The sequence below is a fragment of the Plecotus auritus genome (genome assembly GCF_963455305.1).
Source record: "Plecotus auritus genome assembly, chromosome: 4".
NCBI classification, from domain to species: Eukaryota; Metazoa; Chordata; class Mammalia; order Chiroptera; family Vespertilionidae; genus Plecotus; species Plecotus auritus.
Window position 1 is genome coordinate 19,602,324 of NC_137775.1, and position 21,112 is coordinate 19,623,435.

At 35.6% G+C, this 21,112-nt stretch overlaps 1 protein-coding gene across 16 annotated transcripts in view; it reads right to left on the reverse strand.

The window, feature by feature from the left end:
* PTPRK (protein tyrosine phosphatase receptor type K) overlaps nt 1-21,112 on the reverse strand; it is a 495,891-nt gene that overhangs the window by 214,387 nt on the left and 260,392 nt on the right. For all 16 annotated transcript variants that reach the window (XM_080664715.1, XM_080664718.1, XM_080664714.1 and 13 more), the window contains 3 exons: nt 16,983-17,064; nt 14,834-14,949; nt 848-1,022 (listed from right to left, as the gene is read on the reverse strand). In XM_080664715.1, the coding sequence (XP_080520841.1) occupies nt 848-1,022; nt 14,834-14,949; nt 16,983-17,064 (373 nt within the window). The remainder of the gene's footprint in view (nt 1-847; nt 1,023-14,833; nt 14,950-16,982; nt 17,065-21,112) is intronic.

Below are 21,112 nucleotides of genomic sequence, written 5' to 3' on the forward strand. Positions count from 1 at the left end.
CCTCTCAAAGAGGCCTTCCAGACCTCAAATAAAATATAAATCCCTGTCATTTTCTTGTTCTTGTTTCTTGTTTATTGTTCTTCATCACGCATGCCACCATACTAAAACTTCAGTATCTTTCTCTATAGTGTGCCGAACATACCTCAATGGGTAAGTTCCATATGGGCATGGACTTCGTTTTTTATTTACAATCGTATCTCTACAACATATAACAACAGTATATGGAATAAAATGGACTAAGAATAAATGTGATAACATATTATGTCCTTGTACTTCTTTTTCCAGTATTCACCTCAGATATGTACTCATTTGTCATAATCCCTCACAATTCCTCTAGTAACCTTGGTATTCGAGAATATTAATGAGGACCTCTTAGCAAGTCTAACTCTAAGATTCTACAGGGGTCAGAATTAATGAGCATCCATCACTGGGTTGTAACATGGGTAAAATTCACACATTTACATGGAGATAGAAACTTTGAGTTTGGCCTCGTTGCCACAATGCTTTGAAGAACAACTATAATATCTGCATAGCTGTTTTAAAAAGGAAATATGAATCTAAAGTTAAAATGCAACCCAGGTGATGGCGACATGAAATCTAGTGTTTTATATGGCTGGCTCTGAGAAGATTTCAAAGGAGATTCCAGCCCATAAAAACACTTACTGAAAACTTGTTTGACAAACTGTACAACTTACAGTCTCAATTATCTGAAATTGCATAACAAGACAATGTTATAGTAACTTGAAATGAAGAGAAGTAGGTTTAAAAATTAATCCAATATTTACTATATTGCTTTTGGTCTAATAAAACCATGCAAGTTCATGCAGTGAAAACAAGTTTACTTTACCTCTCACAATAAGTTGAGCAAAATTGGACACACCAGAACCTAGTTCAGACTGAGTTACACAGCGGTACAAATCCTGGTCGGTTTTTGTCACTTCTTGCAATCTAAAGGAAGCAGCAAATCGTCTGTGATTGATGTTTTTAGTCTGGGCTACTGGTATATCTTCTCCATTTCGTCTCTGCAAACAGAAACCAATCTTTAAAAAAAACAGGTTCTTAACATTCCCATAAATCTAAAGCATCTTAGCAACCAATATCTGTGATAAATTATTCTTGTTCCTAAATTAGTAGGAAAATGTCTATGTAGCCCCACAGAATTTTACCAGGTTTGATGACACAAAATCCAGCAGTATTTCTTCTAAACTGAAGCAAAGCTGCTGTTTTATTGGTATCATATGTCCAGCCCAAACAAACTGTTTGTTGTTGAGCCTTAATAATGCATTGTACCAATGAGAACATATAATCTACTATATTAGACATTGTTTTATTTACTCAACTTCCAGGAATGCATTAGTCAAATATAGCAATTAATGACATATACATTTCAGAAGTCAAAAATACTGATAACTTTTTCTTTTATAATCCAAAATAAGAGATCCTTGCCGTACTACAAGCTATCATTTTAGTTGAGTGGGCAATAAAAGCTGAGGTAAATCTCTCCTATGCAGTAATGTTTGCATATAGTTTTCTGCCTTTATTTTTCAGTTCCAGGCTCTTTATCCTGCTTTGAGATTTGATAGGTTTTTTCCATTGCAAATAACCCTAACTCTGAGAAATAAATCACCAAAAGTATATGATCCAAGGATTATAACTTAGCACTTCTTTTTTTTCTATTCTTCCCCCCACCCCAGATCCTTATCACGCTTTCTTATATACTTTGTCTATTGCATGTGTTGCAGAGACTTCTCACTTACCAAGTAACACTGGCAAGTCATTGAAATCCCTAAGTATTATCAAATTCTCCATTAAATCAATTAAGCTTCATCATGAAGGATGTATGCAGTGTTTATTTGACTAGTTAAGGTTCTGGCATACAGTAGGTTAGTGGTAATATTGGTTAATTCCCAACATCTATTATAACCAGATTATTAACCAAACCCCTTGCAACTTACAGACTAGTAGCATCAGGATCCCGTGTCAGAGTTTTAAAAATGCAAAGTCTACAGGTCACCCTACACCTACTAAATCAAAATCTGGATTTTAACAAGATCCCTAGGTCATGCATCAAGATATTACAGCCTTAGACCAGTGGTACTCAATGTGGGGCACATGACCCACAGGGAGGCAATTTGATATTTTTTTTTGGGGGGGGGGGGGCAATTCAAGAATGAGTTATTAAAAATTAATTTTTTGCAATTCTTATGGTTATAGGGGCCTCATATACAGTATATACTAGGTGTACTGGTTAATGGCGGATGTTGTAATCGAAGAAAACACGGTAATTTCAAGAGAAATATCAAAAGTGCTTTATTCAAAGTAATGTCCATCGCTAGCTACACATTTCCCCATCTCTCAGGTAATTTGTGGGTACCATACCAATAGAACTTTTCTTGTTTTGAGGCAAACCCTTCAGAGACCCAATTTTTCCACTTCTTTGTACATTTTCAAGTGCTGCTCAGAACGTGCATGTGCCATTGATCGGAACAAGTGGTAATCTGAAGGAGCAAGGTCTGGTGAATACGGCGGGTGGGTTAATACTTCCCAGGCAAGATTTTTTAACATGTCTTTAACTGGTTTTGAAGTGTGTGATGGTGTCTTCTGCAACATTCTGGTCCAAATTGTGGTTCAAATTGATTATTTGTTGGTGGTAGCGATCAGTATTAACTGTTTCACCTGGTCTTAGACGCTCATAATACACCGTACCTTCCTGATCCCACCAAACGCAGAGCATTGTCTTCTTTCCAAAGCTATTTGGTCTTGCAGTCGATGTTGATGGTTGACCTGGATCAACCCATGATTCTGTGCATTTGGGATTCTCAAATCCACTTTTCATTGCCAGTCACAATTCGATGCAAAAAAGACTTTCTTTCGTGCTGTTGAAGCAACATATTACTGATGACTTTTCGGTTTTCCATTTGTTTTTCATTCAGTTGATGTAGCACCCAGAATCAGGGCACATACCCATTTGAGGACCTGTCCCTGTTAATGGGAGTAGGACTGCTATGATTGTTTTCAATCAGTGTGTCTAGGGCAGTGGTTCCCAACCTGGTTTTGGCCATGCCCCACCTAAGCATCTCTAAAATCCTGATGTCCCCTCTGTGACATATACTAGTAATTCTTATAATTCAAAAAGTGAATTTTCCTTCCTTTAAAATCTTTCCCATTGCTTGTAAAGGATCGGAAATTGTTTGCTGAGCAACATTTAATCTTTCTGCAAGTTGTTTTTGAGTGTGACACGCATCTTCATCCAATAATGCTTGTTATTGTTGGTCTTCAAACTTTTTAATTGACCTGGATGCTCTTTGTCTTTCACATTGAAATCATCACTTTTAAAGTGTTTAAACCAGTGTTCACAAGTATCTTGAGATGGAACATGTTCACCATAAGCTTCCCGAAGTATTCAGCAGCACTTTTCTTCAAAATAAAGTAATAATTAAAACTTCCTGCAAATGCTCATTTTTTGGCATGAAATTTGACATTTTTAAGAGTAAAAATATCTATGATGTTAACACCTTCAGCAAATTTGACATATGAAGTTTTGAAGCTTGCTGCAAATACAACAAAATAGCATACATATCAAATCACATATATATCAACATGTGTGTAACTCCATCTATTGAAAAAAATCCGCATTATTAACTGGTACACCTACTAAATATATATTGTGACATAGTTATGCATTTCATTCTCTATTATATGTTTTGAAACTTTTTTGCTATTTTTTTCATATCACTTCATATTTTTTTTTTTTTTTTTTTTTTTTTTTTTTTTTACTATTTCTTAGTGATTTCTTCCTCGGTACTTCAACTATCTTTTCATTCTTTTATTTTTCTCTTTCATGGATGCCATGTTCTTTGGAAGCTTGTTTAGACCAAGTTAATGGCGTTTTAGGCTTCCTCCATGTGAATAGGAGTTCACTTTTTGAATTATAAGAATTACTAGTATATGTCACAGAGGGGACATCAGGATTTTAGAGATGCTTAGGTGGGGCATGGCCAAAACCAGGTTGGGAACCACTGCCCTAGACACACTGATTGAAAACAATCATAGCAGTCCTACTCCCATTAACAGGGACAGGTCCTCAAATGGGTATGTGCCCTGATTCTGACCAATGAGATTTGTCAGAAATAGGCCATCATTTCCAGATTTCCTTGCTTCTAGGGAAGGCACGGTGGCTCTCCTTTTCTTTGTCTCACCCTGCCTAAATGCTAAGGAGGGCAGGCCAAGATGAAAGACACAAGCAGGGTCTTGATAAAGTGTCTGAAATGTTGTCAGCAAGTCCTTCTTTCTGGACTTCCTGTTAAGTGACATAATGCATTTAACTTTCTATTACTTTCAGCTTAAACTCCTCAAAGTTAATATGGTACAGTTAGAATTTGGTACAGTTTATTTCATCTTCTCTTTTCTTAGCTTGAGAAATAAGTGCAATTTAATTGTAACTTAAATAATGTGGCACTTAGAACACTTTCAGAGATTATTTCACTCTACTGACTTGAAGGGAAAAAATTAAATCACATTTATCATGTTGGTTATTTTTCACTGCTTTCCTAAGCACATAATGATATGTAACTCCTACGTCCTCTTAGAGTGGGAGAGATTGGAAAGAGACTGTTCTGTATGATGGGTATTTAGGATCCTGTTTTATAGCTTTATGAGGATGGCATCTGATTTGTCAGTACTTGTCATTTTTTTTCCAAAATGAATCCCAAAGTAAATTTGTACACTATAATTACATGAGGTTGAAGTGAATCATACAACAATCCAGCCATATTAAACCCAAGGACGTGAGGTTCCTTACCAGAGCTTGTCTGCCACATGCATTTTTTTCTCTGTCACAGAGATAACACAGCTATCATCATCATCATCATTATTGAACAATTAAATTGAAGCATTTTAGATACATATAAGGTTGTCATGGCAAACTTAAAGGCTTAGAAAGATTATATTATTTAGGAAAAAAACACTCATTTACACCTGCTAGAAATTATATTTATTTCAAAAGATTAAGTACTGAATAAGAAAATAGTATTCCTCTAGGAATCATTAGACTAAACTGATAATAATAAGTTCACCAAAGTAGATTAATGAAGATTAGTGCCTTTTCCATCTTAACAGAGCCCTTGTCACACCTTGTGGCCACAACATTTGCAGTTTAAGTTGAGACTGCAAAAGCAGCATGAATTTCTTTGTCCTTCTTCACAATTTCACGGACAGAAGATTGAGTCTTAGCATGCATGCATCTTAGCAACCTCAGCATGTGATATTTTTTCTTTCCTTGTAAGGTCCAGAACTTTTACCTTTCCACTTAAGGCAAGTACCTTATATATCCCCTTTAACATATCTGAAGCATCACTATTCTTGCACTTTGGGGCCATTATTAAGTAAAATAAGGGTTAACTGAACACAAGCATTGCAATACCACTAAAGTCAATCTGGTAACTGAGACTGTTATTAAGAGACTAATGGGTGGGTAGCATATACAGCGTGGATATGCTGAACAAAGGGATCATTCACATCCTGGGCAGGATGGAGAAGGCTGGTCCAAGATTTCATAATGCTACTTAAGAGTGGCATACAATTTAAAACTTATCAATTGCTTATTTAAAAATTTTTCCATTTAATATTTCCAAACCTTAGATGAACCTTGGGTAACTGAAATTATAGAAAGCAAACCTGTGAATAAAGGGGGACTACTATATTCTCATATTTCCATCTTTTCTTCTAAAAATGGGAACAGCAATTTGTACCTGGTTATTTAACAGAGATGTTGAGAGTAGTAGGTGATTTGTGCAAAAGCTCTAACAGCAAATCCTAGTAATAATGATGTTATAAAGATAATAATTAAAATATCTAAATCATTAATGCATTTGATAACTGTGATGGCCTTTTGATGTATGAACTTGGCTAGGCTATAGTCCCATTAGTCAATCAAACACTAACCTAAGTGTCTTTGTGAAGGTATTTTGAAGATGGGATTAAAGTCCATAACCAATTGACATTAAGCAAAGGTAATTATCCTTAAAGGAGAGTATGAGTATTCTGGGTAGACTTGATTCCATCAGTTGTAAGGCTGAAGAGTAGAGCGGTGGCTTCCCTGCAGTAGGAGAAATTTAATCTGTGAGTAGCAACTCTAGGCTGTGCCTGGATACTCCAGCCTGCCCTCTGTGCCCCTTGCAATCACACCAAGCGACAGCTCCAGCATTGCGAAAGGATAGACTTGACTGGGGAACTTGTTGCCAATTTCGCAGAAAACTGAGAAGAACGTGAACTGAAGACAATCAATACAATGCAGACTCTGCAAACCTACAACTCAAAGGGCCCCGACGGATACAGCGTGAGGAAGAGGAATGGATGGAGGACAAACTCACAGATTAAAAGAGACTTTAACATATTTTTAAAAGCAGACCAGACTAATAATCTACAGTGTCTGTGGATGTATATGTAAGTGAGAAAGAACAATGAAAAAACAAACAAGGGCTAAAATTCACGCTAACTGTTCTCTATAGGGGTAGGGAGATGAGTCTGTTGTGACTGGGATGCAGCACTTAGAAGCCTCTCAGAGACTGGCTGAGTCCCTTTCCTGACCTGCCTGGTGTGCATCTCATAAAAGGTCATTGAATCATGGGTTTTATTTTGTGTAGTTTTCTAAATCTATGCTTTATTGTATAACAAAACGACTTTATAAAGATGAGTTATTTACATGAAACCCCTGTTCATAAAGAAGTCCAGCCTAGCCTGCTGCCAGAGCCCCCCTGTGGTAGTACTGACCATAGTGGGAAGTTGTGAAGTGCCTGACGTGGCACACACCTTGAAAGCATACCGAAAGGGCAGCTCTAGGACTGTAGGAGAGTGCATTCTTTTGCACAGAAAAAGCAGTAAAAGGTAACTTACAGACATTAGTAAGAAGAAGTCCTTGAGCTCCTATGACTGCCTGGCTTTTACAGTATGCTCCAGGGATAGATAAGAAAGATAAAGGATATTCCCACATTATTCATTTATAATCAATTATGTAATCTGTATGCAACAAACTCGGAGTTTATAAATTATTGAAGAAGGAAAAGAATGCACTATGTGTTTAAAGCATTGAACTCTGTACAATAAAAAGCCACATAAAGCCAACCAAAATGACCCCAAGAACACTCAGCAATCCCATAAATTAAATGTTTCAACTTTCTGATGCTCATTGTTACATGCATACACACTCCAAATGCTGAAAATTAAAGGAATACACCAAAATCCATGATACTTGGTCAGGCACTTTACTTCAAGACCAACGGCCATATTATTTATAGGAAGCCATAAAGGAAGAATATAATGCCATGAACTTAAATCAATGTCCTGGGTGACAAGAGTGATAGTAATTCGCTACCAAATAGACGTGGTCTCTTAAGTGAAGCAAAATTAATTGTAAATGGGCATGTTCACAGGAAAAAAATCACTACTGCTTAAAGAAGGATAAACAGAGAAAATTAGAGTTAAATAGCAGGCTGTGTTCATCTACCAGTTGAAGTCTAGAACAGTTTATAAGTCAGGAAGCACAATAGACATGCCTAGCACTCCTATCTGATGTTACTCCTGTTCCGTGACCACAGGTACAGAGGGGCCAAGGCTGAAACACCAAGAGCCTTCCCACAGATGATTCTCCTGAGTGATACCAGGACCACACAGGGGCTTAATCTGGCCGCAAGCTTCAAACTGTCTTGTTAAACTTTTATTAAGGTTAAAGAGAACCAAAAGAAATGGGAATGTCTCCTCATTTTTCACTCCCACTTAGGATAACTTATGTGCAGTTATAAAAGTAGGAAATAAAAAAGTAAACAAATGAGTCTCACAGACAAATTCGTTCTAAGACAGAAAATAAGAAACCAAACTCATATGCTAGCTGTAAAAAAATAAAATTTTAAGGAAATTTAAAAAGAAAAATGTATTATTTCTCTTTCACATCTACCCAAATTCTGTCAACTAGTACCACCAACCAGACCTAAAACTATTGTCTTCTTTCATTTGTCCCTCTCCTTCTCTGCTCACATTTGCCGACTCCACTCACACTTTCCAACCGAAGGCCCACACTGCTTGATGTCTGAACTGCTAATAGTAGCTTCTTTATAGCCTGTGTCCATATCATGGCCTGGTCCCAACCCATAAACTGTCTTTACTTCTACTTCCCATTTCAACCTTCCACTCCAATAATATCTTCCTCCTGAAGTTCCCATTCTACCCACATACACATACATTAATCTGCAGAGATGACTATGCCCACTTAATCTTTGCTTATTCAAGCCCTACATGTCCTTCAAAAACTCAATCAAGTCTTCCATACATCCCAGTCTCTGTTGCTCTCTGTCAATTCCGAAATAGTACCTAGTATAGTGCTTAAATACTATATGGTCTTTTCTTACTTGGTTATAGAAGCATCTCTCAAGGCTGAAAGGATCTTTAAAAAGCATTCAGCCTTATGCCATGTCCTTAGCAAGGGCTTATCTAGACTATGCTTAGATACTAATTGTCATTTTACTTCCTCCTGGCGTAGCTCATTCTAGGTTTCAACAGACCTACAATTAGAAAGTTCCACCTTATAATCAGCTTATTTCTCTCACTATAGCTTTAAGATGTTAGTCATTATTGTACTTTAGTTTCTATAGAGAACAAATTAAATCCCTCTTGTATATTTCCAATATTCTAAGATTTTAAGAAATGACTCTAATCTCCCACAAATCTCAAGATTTATTTATACCATGACCCTTTAGCCATTCTGATATCATTTTTTCAACTTTAGTCACTGTCCCAGGGATTATATGCTACCTTTTGTTATTGTAATATTTCAGCCATGAGGACAATGACCTGGAAAATGTAAGAATTTTCACCAAGCCTAGACCAGACAATTTTTGCTATATCTTATTCCTTTATTTTTATCATCATGCCCAATGTGAGCTAATCACATATTGCATGTTTAATGTGGTTTTGAAATGTTTTCCTCAAATTAATTGTCAATGAATTATCCACTATAAATTACATATGTCTAGGCTTAGATTAATTTCTTCCAAGAATTTCCCTTCACTATAATAAATGCAAAGTTATCAGATTTTGTTTTCAAGAAGAAATAGTATCAGAGATAGCAAAATCTCTTGTGGAAATTAAATATGCTACAAACATCCTGCACTTCATATGACAGTATAAATAGTCATGGGAGCATCAGAAAGACCTTTGTGAGAAATTAACTAGATAAAAATTGAAATAATATAGTGATTTATTTCACTTATTAACATTTTTGTACTCACTTAAAAAAACATGCTTCTGATTTCCAATGTTACATAACATTGGAAATGTATTCATATGTATTATCGGAACAAGGCTATGACTTGCCTGGATAGATAAAACAAGGTGTAGCCGGAAGATTCAGACCGACCATTTTCATTGACCCCCAGCTAACCCCGGTTTGAACTACAAGAGATCAGCCTCTCTCTGGTTATTTTGAAGTGCCTTTTGCATCTCATTTTACTAATTTTACTCTCCAACCATTACTCTCAATCATCGCTTAAATTACCGATTGCTTCGTAAGGAATGACATTTCCTTCGACTGAGAAACCAGCCATATCACACTACATTAGCCGAGACAAAGCTCACCAAGGGCAAAGCACTGGCAGACTTTCCTGCTTTGGCAGGCCCACCAGGGTGGCACAGTGCCAGCTCCTGTGGCGATTACAGACAGACTGGCCCAATGGCCACAGCTTGGACGGCACTCTGCATAGGATTACCAGTCACACGTTAAACAGACTCATTTAAATTCACCGAAACAAATGGTGCCACCAAATCTGCCCGCACAACCCCCTACTTTCAATTGTTCCACGGTCAAATTTCTCTCTCCAATCCAACGATACATGCGCATGGAGCTCTGTAATGATGGATGGAGTCATTAGCATTTTAGTTTCTACACTGAACCTGAAGCCAAAGCATATGGTCTGACAGATGTTCCAGCCATGGGTTCTATTTGACTTGCCATGTAGTTGTCCACTTGTACTGGACCTTCGTGAAAGAATACTAATTTATAATTTACAGTTCAAACCCTGCTTCAACTCTTTCATATCCTCCAAAGTTACAACATGTTCTGAAAACAGGATACTCAGACAAGACGGACAAAAATGTAAGTAATGTTTGCAGGCTACTTTCATCTCTGGTTTGATTAGTACTGCCAGTAATCTGGATATCTGATAAAATGTTTCATATACTCACTTTTCCCTCATTCATGATTTATTAAGGTAAAATATATATGTATACAGTAAATTGGAGAGATCTTAACTTCTGACAAACTTTTATATACCCAGAGATCCAACACATCAATAAAGATATGTTTGCATTATTCCTGACATTTTTCCTTGTCCACTTCCAGTCAATCCTCACCCCCAAGAAGCAAACACTATTCAGATTTCTATCATCCTAGATTAGTTGTATCTCTTCTAGGGCTTAATATAAGGGAAATCATACAAAATGTTTTTTTCTGTGTGTGTCTGTCCTGAAAACGTGATGTTGCTGAGATTCATCCATATTGGTGGATATATCAGTAGTTCATTCTTTGTTATTAGAGAGTAATAACATTCCATTACTTGAATGAACCACAGCTTGCTTATCCATTCTCCAGTTAAAGGACATCTGAGATCTTTACAATTTTTATAAGAAAACTGTTACAAACATTCTTGCTTTAGTCTTTTTGTGAATAATGGCTTTATCTCCCTTCGGTAGATACTTAGAAGAGGAACTGCTGGTGCCATGTTGGTTGTTAGTTTATATATTCACCTTTTCTTGCCATCATATTATCTACTATTCATATTAGTAAGAGTTGAAATAAAAAGGACATAACTAAAAGTTTTAACCTATAAAAATGTCTAAGCTAATTTTTCTGTGAGAAAATTAACTGACACTTCTCAGTAATGTAATAGGATGATTTTATTATTTTACTCAGGAATATAGCCAGTATAAACTGTACATTGAAATTTCATTCATGATCTTATTTCCTAAACCTGTCTTTTACCCTCAGCCTTAAGTTATGATCCACAAATTATCTACTATTGGAGGTTCCTTAGCAACACAAAGTGGCTTATTTCTTAAACTTGTTGTAAGAATTTGGGGGGAAAATCTATTCATGTAGAAAAAAATTACAAATCGTAACTTGAAAAACATTGTTATGTTAATATCTAGATATGCACTATTTCACTGAGCTTTATTACAAAAGAGGGATTTGGAAATTCTCTAAGAGAGACTAAAGACTGTATTTACGTCCCTATCTAACTTGAGTGAACACAATTTTTAAAACTATGTTCCAGGAAGCATCATGATTTCACCATATTTCTAGCTTGTTGACCCTCATCACACTTCTAAAAACATTCATTCATGTTGTTTTCTGTATATATGCTGAATGTATATAAGGAGGTTCATTCAGATTATGTTTTGTCATTGTTTACTAAATGTACAGAATAAATTACCTACTTCTAAAACTCTATAATTACATAATCCAACATCTCACAGGAAAGCAAACTCTAAAGACACATCTAGCACCACTATGATAGGCTTTATGAATTATCCTACATTAGCACAGATAACTCATTCTTTGCTTTTTTGTATCTCCATTTTTTAATTTACCTAATTTGTATGCCATTTAAAATAATAAAAATGGTTAAAATATGAATTGTAAAGTTAAGCTAATTAACAATTGGGGGAATTTATCCTCTCTATGTATTTTCATATGTAAATTTTTCTAAATATAAAACAGTAGCAGGCATTATGATCAGAATATTTCACAGACGTTGTATTGTGTTATTTTTCATGTAAAATAAAAATTAGCTGCTTTTTTGTTTTTATTATTTTATCCCATATTTAGACAACATTTTACCAATTGAAGTGCAATGCTATATAATATGTCATTTGGAGGATATAAAAAAAAAAGTTGATCACAATTTTTATTACACCTGACCATAGCAGATATAATAGCTACTCCCTTACTCCATTATTTCTTTGATAGGATGCAGTGACCTTGCATTGAGTTGCTTCCAGTACATTCATTCCCAGTATTGTCAGCAGATATTTTAAGTAGTTGTTCTCACAAAGATACTTAATTTAAGAGACATTTTCTGCATTAAAATCTAATAACATAAAAATCAGACAGTCTTCCAACAAACAATAAAAGGTAATCAAAGCACTATTTTAGGCCATCAAAAATCCTATAAGACCACCCTAGCTGGTTTGGGTCAGTGGATAGAGCATCGGCCTGTGGACTGAAGGGGTCTGGGTTTGATTCTGGTTAAAGGCACATGCCCGGGTTGCAAACTCGATCCCTGGTGAGGGGCATGCAGGAGGTGCCAATCAATGATTCTCTCTCATCATTGATGTTTCTCTCTCTCTCTCTCCCTCTCCCTTCCACTCTGAAATCAATAAAGATCTATTTTTTAAAAATACTATAAAGACTGAGTTTAGCATCTTTAGCTGGAACGAATTTTAGTCTCTATCCAACAACTCCTTTTATAAATAAGGAAGAGACTCAGAATAGTTCAATAAATCCTATAAGCCCACACAATGAAGTAGATTATCAGAATTAAACAGTTGGAATTAAGGTTAGAATTAAGAACTGGACTTCCTGATTTCTAGGAAATTATTGTACACCAAGCAAAAATGACTTGACATCTATTTGTATGGGTTGGCTTGTAGATTCATCATGGAACCAAGATTCTGTCTGCTTTATGATGTTTCTACTATTTTAACAAAAGATGAATACATTAGTAAGTCACTGGCCACTTTCTGATTGACTCATGTTATATAGGTACGATAATCAGTCTCATTCGCTTGAAAACATCCCTAAACTAAGTACTAGGTAGTTTTTAATCCTTCTTAAACATGGAAAATAATATTTAAGAGAGTAAGTTAAGGTAACATAAGTAGTAGCATTGAGAAATGTAGAAAAGCTTTTTAATGAATAAGGTAAATATCGAGATTGCTAAGGAATCGGGGCAGTCTCAATGTCAAAATAGAAGAGAAATACACAAAAACACCTAAGCACATGTAAAGAAAAGGAAGAGAAGAAAAGCAGAATTGAAGTTGAACAAAAAACTTTTATATTCATCTTAGTTTGAAAAATAGCAGGAAGAAATTTAAGAAACTATAATGCAATGAGTTGATACATAAAATAGGAAACAAACAAAAAATAAGCAGTATTTCGACTGCAGCCCACTCAGATGGGCAGGGCCAGGATGACTGGTGCAAGAACGCAGCTGGTGTCTGAGTATACAAAACCCTTTTTATTTCAATGTCACATTAAATCCTGGGGCATAAAACCAGGGCAGACTGCGAGCTTCTATTTCTCCAAGGCAAGACTATCTGGATCACAACTAAAGTTAAATGCCAACTAATACTCCTACCTAAATGAAAATAATTAGCAAAATCATTACAAAATATGTCTAACCGTATTTTTAATACTCTTATTTAGGCTGAGAGGGAGAAACTAAGAGGGACGCTGACTTGATGTTTAGCTAATAAAACCAAGCTGCATATTATACAATTTGCTCTCCAGGAATAATTCTCTTATATTTTAATATCTGGAGGGGAAATAAGCACAATCAGAAAAAAAGAAGGGGCTTCATTTCCTTTTCACATATTCAGTATGGTATCCTGATACCTGCAAATCAAATAAATTTCAAAGAAGTAATAATTAGATTTATATGATGTACATCTGCTATCCAATTGTATTGTGGGAATTAAATGAAATAACACATTTAAAACATCTAGTATAATATCAGGCATTAGACTAAGAATGATTTTAAAAATCTTTTATTGTAATCATTACCCAAACACCTGCAAACTAATGATTATCCTCAACACTAATTTCACCTCTCAAAAGATATAGTAAAATAAATCCTGATGTCAATGTTCAACAAAATAAGCTAATCTTACAATAATTTCTTTTTTGGTCTCTATTGGTATCCTCAAAAGTTTAAAATACAGACTGATTAAATCTCTTCTCTCATTCTGATGCAAATAGAAGCAAAATAATAATAAATGTGCATAGAGAATATTATTACTTATATTGTAACTTCAAACTTTTTGTTCAGCAGCCTTTGGAACTACTCTTAGCTCCTTCCCCACCCCCTCACTACTCCCACTGCCGCGGGATGGACAAATAATTCCCCGAAAACATGGCACTTTTCTTAGTCTATTGTTTTCCTGCTGATTATTTTACAGCTCTTTATATGCCCATTTATGTTTCCCCAACATGTATGCTAAATTGCAATTCATTAAATACATACTTATTGATGATTTAATATATGCAAGGCAACAGTCCTGACATCAGATCTGTGATTAACCTTTATGCACAAGAATCATGGAAAAAAATTAATTGGCTCTCTTCCAGTTCACATTTCGAGGAATAATCCCAAGTGTCTTAAAATACTTTTTTAAAATGCATTTGAATATGACAGTTCCTACTTAAGTTCTTGTTACTTGAGTTTTCAAAATATTAAGTGAGGAAATTTTCATCATGGTCCTATACAATGGATCTAGAAAAATTATTTTTACAATTTGTATGTAACATTAGGAAATCATTAGGTTTTCTTAGACACTAATTCAAGTATGTTTTAAACTATATCATGTTATATTTTTATTCATATTCCAAAAACAGAAATATCTGAAATGAATCTGCAGCCAGTTAAAACAAAACACACTTTCTCTCTTTCTCTTTCTCTCTCTCTCTCTCATGCACGCACAGAAAATAATGACACCACAAACAGTACATTTGTGATTTTTTTTTAATCAAGTGTACTTTTTAGCTCAGCTGCCAACTTGGGCTTACCTGCAGCCATAGCTTGTTATGCACAGCATCTCGTCCTGTAGCAATACACTGAAATGTAGCGTTCTGTCCTGCATTGACCTCTACGTCCCCCAGACGGAGAAAATGAGGAGATTTATCTGTGAAGGCAGGGGAAAAAATTATTGTTTTAACACAAAGAAAACAATCCATGGTTACTTTTTTTCCAGGAGAATGTTGTTGATACTGTTACCTTTGCCCAAGGTTCATAAGATATGGAAGAAAATTGAGTTTTCTTTGCACTGGAAGGTACTACTTCCTCTCTCACTCTCCCAGTTCTTTTCCTCAATAGCTCTATCACCTATTGCTCCATTATTGCTAGAGCATTGCTCTATAGAATGAACACTCAACAATTAGTGCAGAGGACTGCCATAGATTGTTCATGTGGGTATTAATAAAACAGTTACAAGTCAAAGCAAGTAGAGAGATCAAATGGCACAAAACAGAGCATAATGGAAAAATATAATGAAAGCATGTAATATCTAAAATACTGACATGCATGACTGTTGAACTATTAAGCTACACTTTAAGCAGTTGGATCTTTTTTTAATTATTTCAATAGATATAACCCTCTAGTAAGTACTTCAAAGAACAAGGGAATATTTGTATTTCTCTCAAACCGAGTATCAGCTTAGCTACTGTTAAATCCACTTCCTATTCCTTTATATTCCTAAGAAAGTTACCCAAAAGAAATATTAGAGCAACAGAAAGTGATGAGGGCAGTCAAAATACACTATACATGAAATAAATGACAATCAAATAAGTGTTTTCTATAATTGCCATTTAAAACTGAAGCTTATTCATGTTTCCAACTGAAAGGAAATATAAGCAAGAAAAGATAAACCTTAGTGACTAAAAGAAAGCTCACGGAGGACCCTATCACAATGAAGCTGCTGTTGTATGTAAATTCATATTATTACTTTACTGGTGAATATTTTCTTTAATACCTCTCTTTCAACAAGTGTAAATGAACAGTAGATAGAAACATCATTCTGATATACTAATGAACTGGAAGAATTTAGTAAACCAACTTTGAGTGTGATAATTGTATTCTTTTTCTGAGAACATGCATAAATCATTTGAGCCTTGTCTGCCAATCTTTTTCCAGAGCCTCTTCTTGGTAGGCACTTCAGAAAGAGGGATGCTTGAACTAGAATAGTGATTCTCAAACTGTGAACTCTATACCAGCAGCACAGCAGCACCTGGGAACTCATCAAAAATGCAAATTCAGAGGCCACACCAGGCCTGCAAATTAGAACATGAGAGGGGTCAAGCAATCTGGGATTTGCCATACCCCATAGGGGATTCTGATGCAAACTAGGGTTTTATAGCCGCTCACCACGGGCACAAGCCCTGACCTCTGGAACTCTGCAAGCTGCTTCTGATGTGCTAGAGAATTTCTACCAGGAGGATTACTCTACAGACCATCTACAATGTATGGGCCCTAGCAATTGCTGCGGTTGGGAAATATAGGTAAAAGTTTGACTTTCTGCAGCTGCATTACACCTGGTTCTACTGAATGCATGCAATAATTGTCTTTCGGGGAATGCAATGTAAATACAAAATTAGTTATACCATTTGAAGACCAACCAAATGAGTATGTGATATAACAAAACAAGTTTATTTTTCATTTGATTTCTATTGTTTTGTTGTTTAATATGGATTAACCAGCTATTTATGAGAACATAAAAATCTTAGTTCTGATTTTGGAATAAGGTGAACTAGTTTATTCACTTCACTTCAAATTTTGACCTGACTGATCACAGCAGTTAGTGAGGCTTCTTTTCTGTTTTCCTTTCAGATAAACTCTGATTTCCTCTTCTTCTTTGCTTTCCAAGAAAAGTTAATACCAAAAGAGAGAACAAGTCTTACTTAGAGTTTTATTTACATTTGTATTTGGTTCTCAGTAATTAATTAAAAGAATAATAAGTGTATAATTAGTTACAGGTCTGAAAAATATTTGATTCAACACCTCTAGATATATTTCAGTGTTCCCTTAAACCTGAACAGAGGCTAGGAGTAACAGCAACAAAGGAGCCAGCAATGATCGAGTGATGAGCGATCAACAGTCACTGCCAATGTAAAACAATTGGTGAAAGAGCATAGAAAAACGCAATTCTTAACCACAACCTACCACAAGGATAGCTCAATACTTGGATGTCATCAATGGCAATATAACCACTTCTCCCTCCTGAGACTTCAGCTTCAAATATTACCTGTCAGAAAAAAAAATAGAAAACATTTAAAACAATCATTTATAAGGAATTTTCAGAGTAGAAAAAGAATAGCCATAAAATGCTTAAAAATTTGATTTTCGTCCTATAAGAATTTAAAATGTATCTTGTTATGTAAAGTCATTTCCTAAACCTTCCACAAATAAAATAGTTTTTTGAAGAGCCATCAAATTACTGAGGTCAAGCAGCTCTCACTAAAATTTTTAAGAAACTACTATAAAGTGTTGTTAGATTTCCTGAATGGGCAATACATATACAAAATGAACAGGAAGATCCAGCAAATCCCAAATCCCTAAATTTCTCTTATTTATTTTTTATTTTTTGTTATTTATTTAATATAAACTAAGCACTTACAATATGCCAAGCAGTAAGCTAACCAGTGAAAATATCAAATGATCAAAACTTTTTAAAGAGTTGAATTTTCAAAGATAGAGTTCATCAGATAGATTAGTGGTATTCCAGGCAAAAGGGATAATTTAAAATGGAATAAAATAGAGCTGTGTGTTTGGGGACTAAATAAATGTAATCTGTATGTCTACAAAGGCTCAAAGAAGAGGAGATGAGATTAGTAAGGAAGGCATGGTAGACCTTGAACGCTATCAGAGTGATGTCAGGAGTATATTCTGTCAATAGGTCTATATTAATAAATATTACACAGACAAAAAAGTGTCCATGTTCAAATATTAGCTCATGTTATAGAGCATTGTTGTTAGAGTCAATAGCAGAACTTCATATAGCCTTTCTTTTAATAATGTGTACTGTGAGTTTTCAAGAGAAAATAGAGTTAGCATGCCATATTTCAACATTTTATTTGACTATGGGTTCCTTTATGTGTGAAGATTCACAGATAATTTTGAAAAACATTTTAAGAAATGTAAGGGGAGTTTATGTTTGTTTTAAGAATTATATAATCAATCAGTCTATTAGAAATATATTTGGCTATCAGGTGAAGATGACCTAACAGAAGATAAGACTAAATACAGACAGTCTGGTAATATGGTAGTAGCAGTGGAAACAGAAAAATGAGAAGAAAAAAGAATAAAGTATACCAAGGAAACAGACAACTAGAACTTACTGACTCATTAGTTGCAGTAAGAGATGGGAAAATTATGATTCTTGGTTTGGTCCATTAGATGAATGATACTATTGGAGATCCCTAGCCAGGACTAGTGAAAAAGCAAAAGGTACAAATTTTAGAGAGAAGATAACCACATACAATTTGGACATTTCATATTTGATTTGCTTAGTATACATATAGGGTAAATGATTAGGAGAGAGCTAGGCAGATATATGTGGAAGAGAAGAGGAGGAAAATGCTAAAAAGGAGGCAAGAAGACAGTCAGCAGCAGTAAAGCCAACAAAGTGTGATTCAGACACAATGGTCAGGGGCGGAAGAGAAAGAAATATCAGGAAGCTTCAGGCAGGCCACCACACCACCAAAAGGATTAGAAAAGTCCAGATAAATGACAATAACCAACATTCAGAACATCAGATATGCACAGAAACAATGGCATCTATATGAACACAGAGTTAGGAGGGCAGTCTCTGCACTGTGATCCTATGATCCATCTCCAGCCGTGTCTCCTTTTCCTTGGGAATATTGGCCAATCCTGGGATTAGACTGTGATTCTAGCTCAGCACAGATTTAAGGCCGCTGATGGAGGAAAGTGAAAACAGTGAAGCTTACTGTCGTCGTGTGAAAATAGAACAACAAACTCGAAATTTGGGGAGTCTGGCTTTTTTTTTTTTAAATATATTTTATTGATATTTTACAGAGAGGAAGGGAGAGGGATAGAGAGCTAGAAACATCGATGAGAGAGAAACATCGATCAGCTGCCTCCTGCACACCCCCCACTGGGGATGTGCCCGCAGCCAAGGTACATGCCCTTGACCGGAATCGAACCCGGGACCCTTCAGTCTGCAGGCCGACGCTCTATCCACTGAGCCAAACCGGTTTCGGCGGGAGTCTGGCTTTTTAAAAAAGATGTAGGCCATGGTGTAAAAAAAAATCATATATATATATATTACAGGAAAGAGGTCAAGAAAAACTATAATTAAAAAGTATCAACTGGAGGTAGCCATTAAGAGTTTTCGGGTAACTTTTTGACAGACAGTTTTACTATAGTGGAGAGTCAGAAGCTTTACTGATGGCTGAAACTAATTAACATCTATTGCACTTACTATAAACAAGAGACTGTCCTAAACTAGCATGCGCATTCATGCGAGCAGCTGGTATTGTTTACCCGCCACCACACCACGCTCCTTTAATCCTCACTACAATCATTTGAAGTAGGTATTATTTTTATCCTCAATTTACAGAAAAGTTAAGTAACTAGACCAAAGTCTAACAGCTAACAAGTGGTGGAGTCAGGAACGGACCTTAGCTAACCTACCTCTATGCTGTATTCTTCCATCAACTTCACTACACTACCTCTCAAGATAAAGAAACAAACGGTGAGAACATTTCCTTTAAATAAGCTTTAAATTTCCTATTAAAGTCTAAAATTTAAATTAAAAAAATAATGTCATTTTAAATAGCATACTAATTAGGTACTAAGTGACTAAATAGCAGTATCATCAGCATTACAGCCTTCCTATCCTGGTACCATACTTCTGTACCCACCCAAAAGCCAATGACAATAGGATGCACACAGCAGGCCGGGTGGATGATTAATCTCCCATCCATCCACTCCCAGCATAAACTTTCTCCTACGTCATTTCTTTTCCACTTCAAGTTGGCTCTTTCTGCCTATTAATTTCACTGGAATAAGCTGAAGCTGAGAAGTAGGAGAACAAAGTCTTTGGGGGAAGAGAAATGCTTTATGATGAAAGGATAGCTAACCCATGAACAGATATATATGTCTGTATATACATATGATTTATGCTTCACATAAATGTATTTGCTGGGAAACAATTATCTTGATACTTTTTAAATATCGGTACAAAGCTTAGCAAGAAATAGAGGAGGGAATCAACTTTAAACAATGTATAACTTGAAAAAATTGTGGTTGCTAAGCCACTTTCTTTGGGATGAGAAAACTTATATTTGATTCCCAAGTTTCCCGTTTAAAAATTCTTGAGCAAATCACATAACCTTTTAGAGCCAAGTCCCAATTCCATAATACAGATAAATTGCATCTTTCATTACAATACTTTGAGGATTAAAAGTGCCCTATGTAAAAGTGCTACATAAACCAAATGGTAATATTATCAACCTTGTTAATATATAAGATTTGGATAGGTGTACCCCAGGAAAATATTTTATTTGCTTGAATAAATAGTTCAAGGAAAGGGAAGGCACTGAAAGAAAATGTGAGAAACCCATTTTTGAAAACAAAACAAAACAGTCTTATAAATAGACCACACATCTGTATAATTAATCATTGGTAGTTATTTCAGTTTTGTTTTAGTCAGCATTAATTAAATTACTTTAAATTCTAGGCTTATCTTAGTTTTACTTTCAAGAACTGTTTAAACTTCCTTCGCTCCATATAAATGATATATTTAAACATGATTACTACACCCTTGAGAAAAAGGTTTATTTGTTCTTTTAAATGGAGCTTTACTCCGGACAATAAATTTAGGCCTTGATTTAAAAGAAGCGATTCTTTATTAAAGAAAAAAAAATGTTTCTCTTTTTTAGTGACCTCATTTTCCCTGCTAAGTGTTGTCTTTGCCTCATTAACGAGAGCTAGAGGAAATTTCTAAGATCAGATTCCTTTACTGCTAAGGATCTAATCAGCTTTATCACTTCAACAGAGCCCTCACCTTGTAAGGCTCTTCTGTCCGGTCAGGGGAAACAAATCCGAACAGCTTAATTACACAGAGCTTTCTTGGGCTAATGCTCGGGTCAGATCTAATGCTTGGTGTCAAGTATTCTACCAGGGCTTCCCAGAAGACAGAGCGCTGAAAGCCATACCAGATGTCAACTTTAACCCATCCAGGAGGCCAGCCTGGGAACAGAGTCAGTGGGCTCTGCTTTTTACGCTGGTTTCACTCCACTCCATTACCTGAAATACTGAAGGTGATG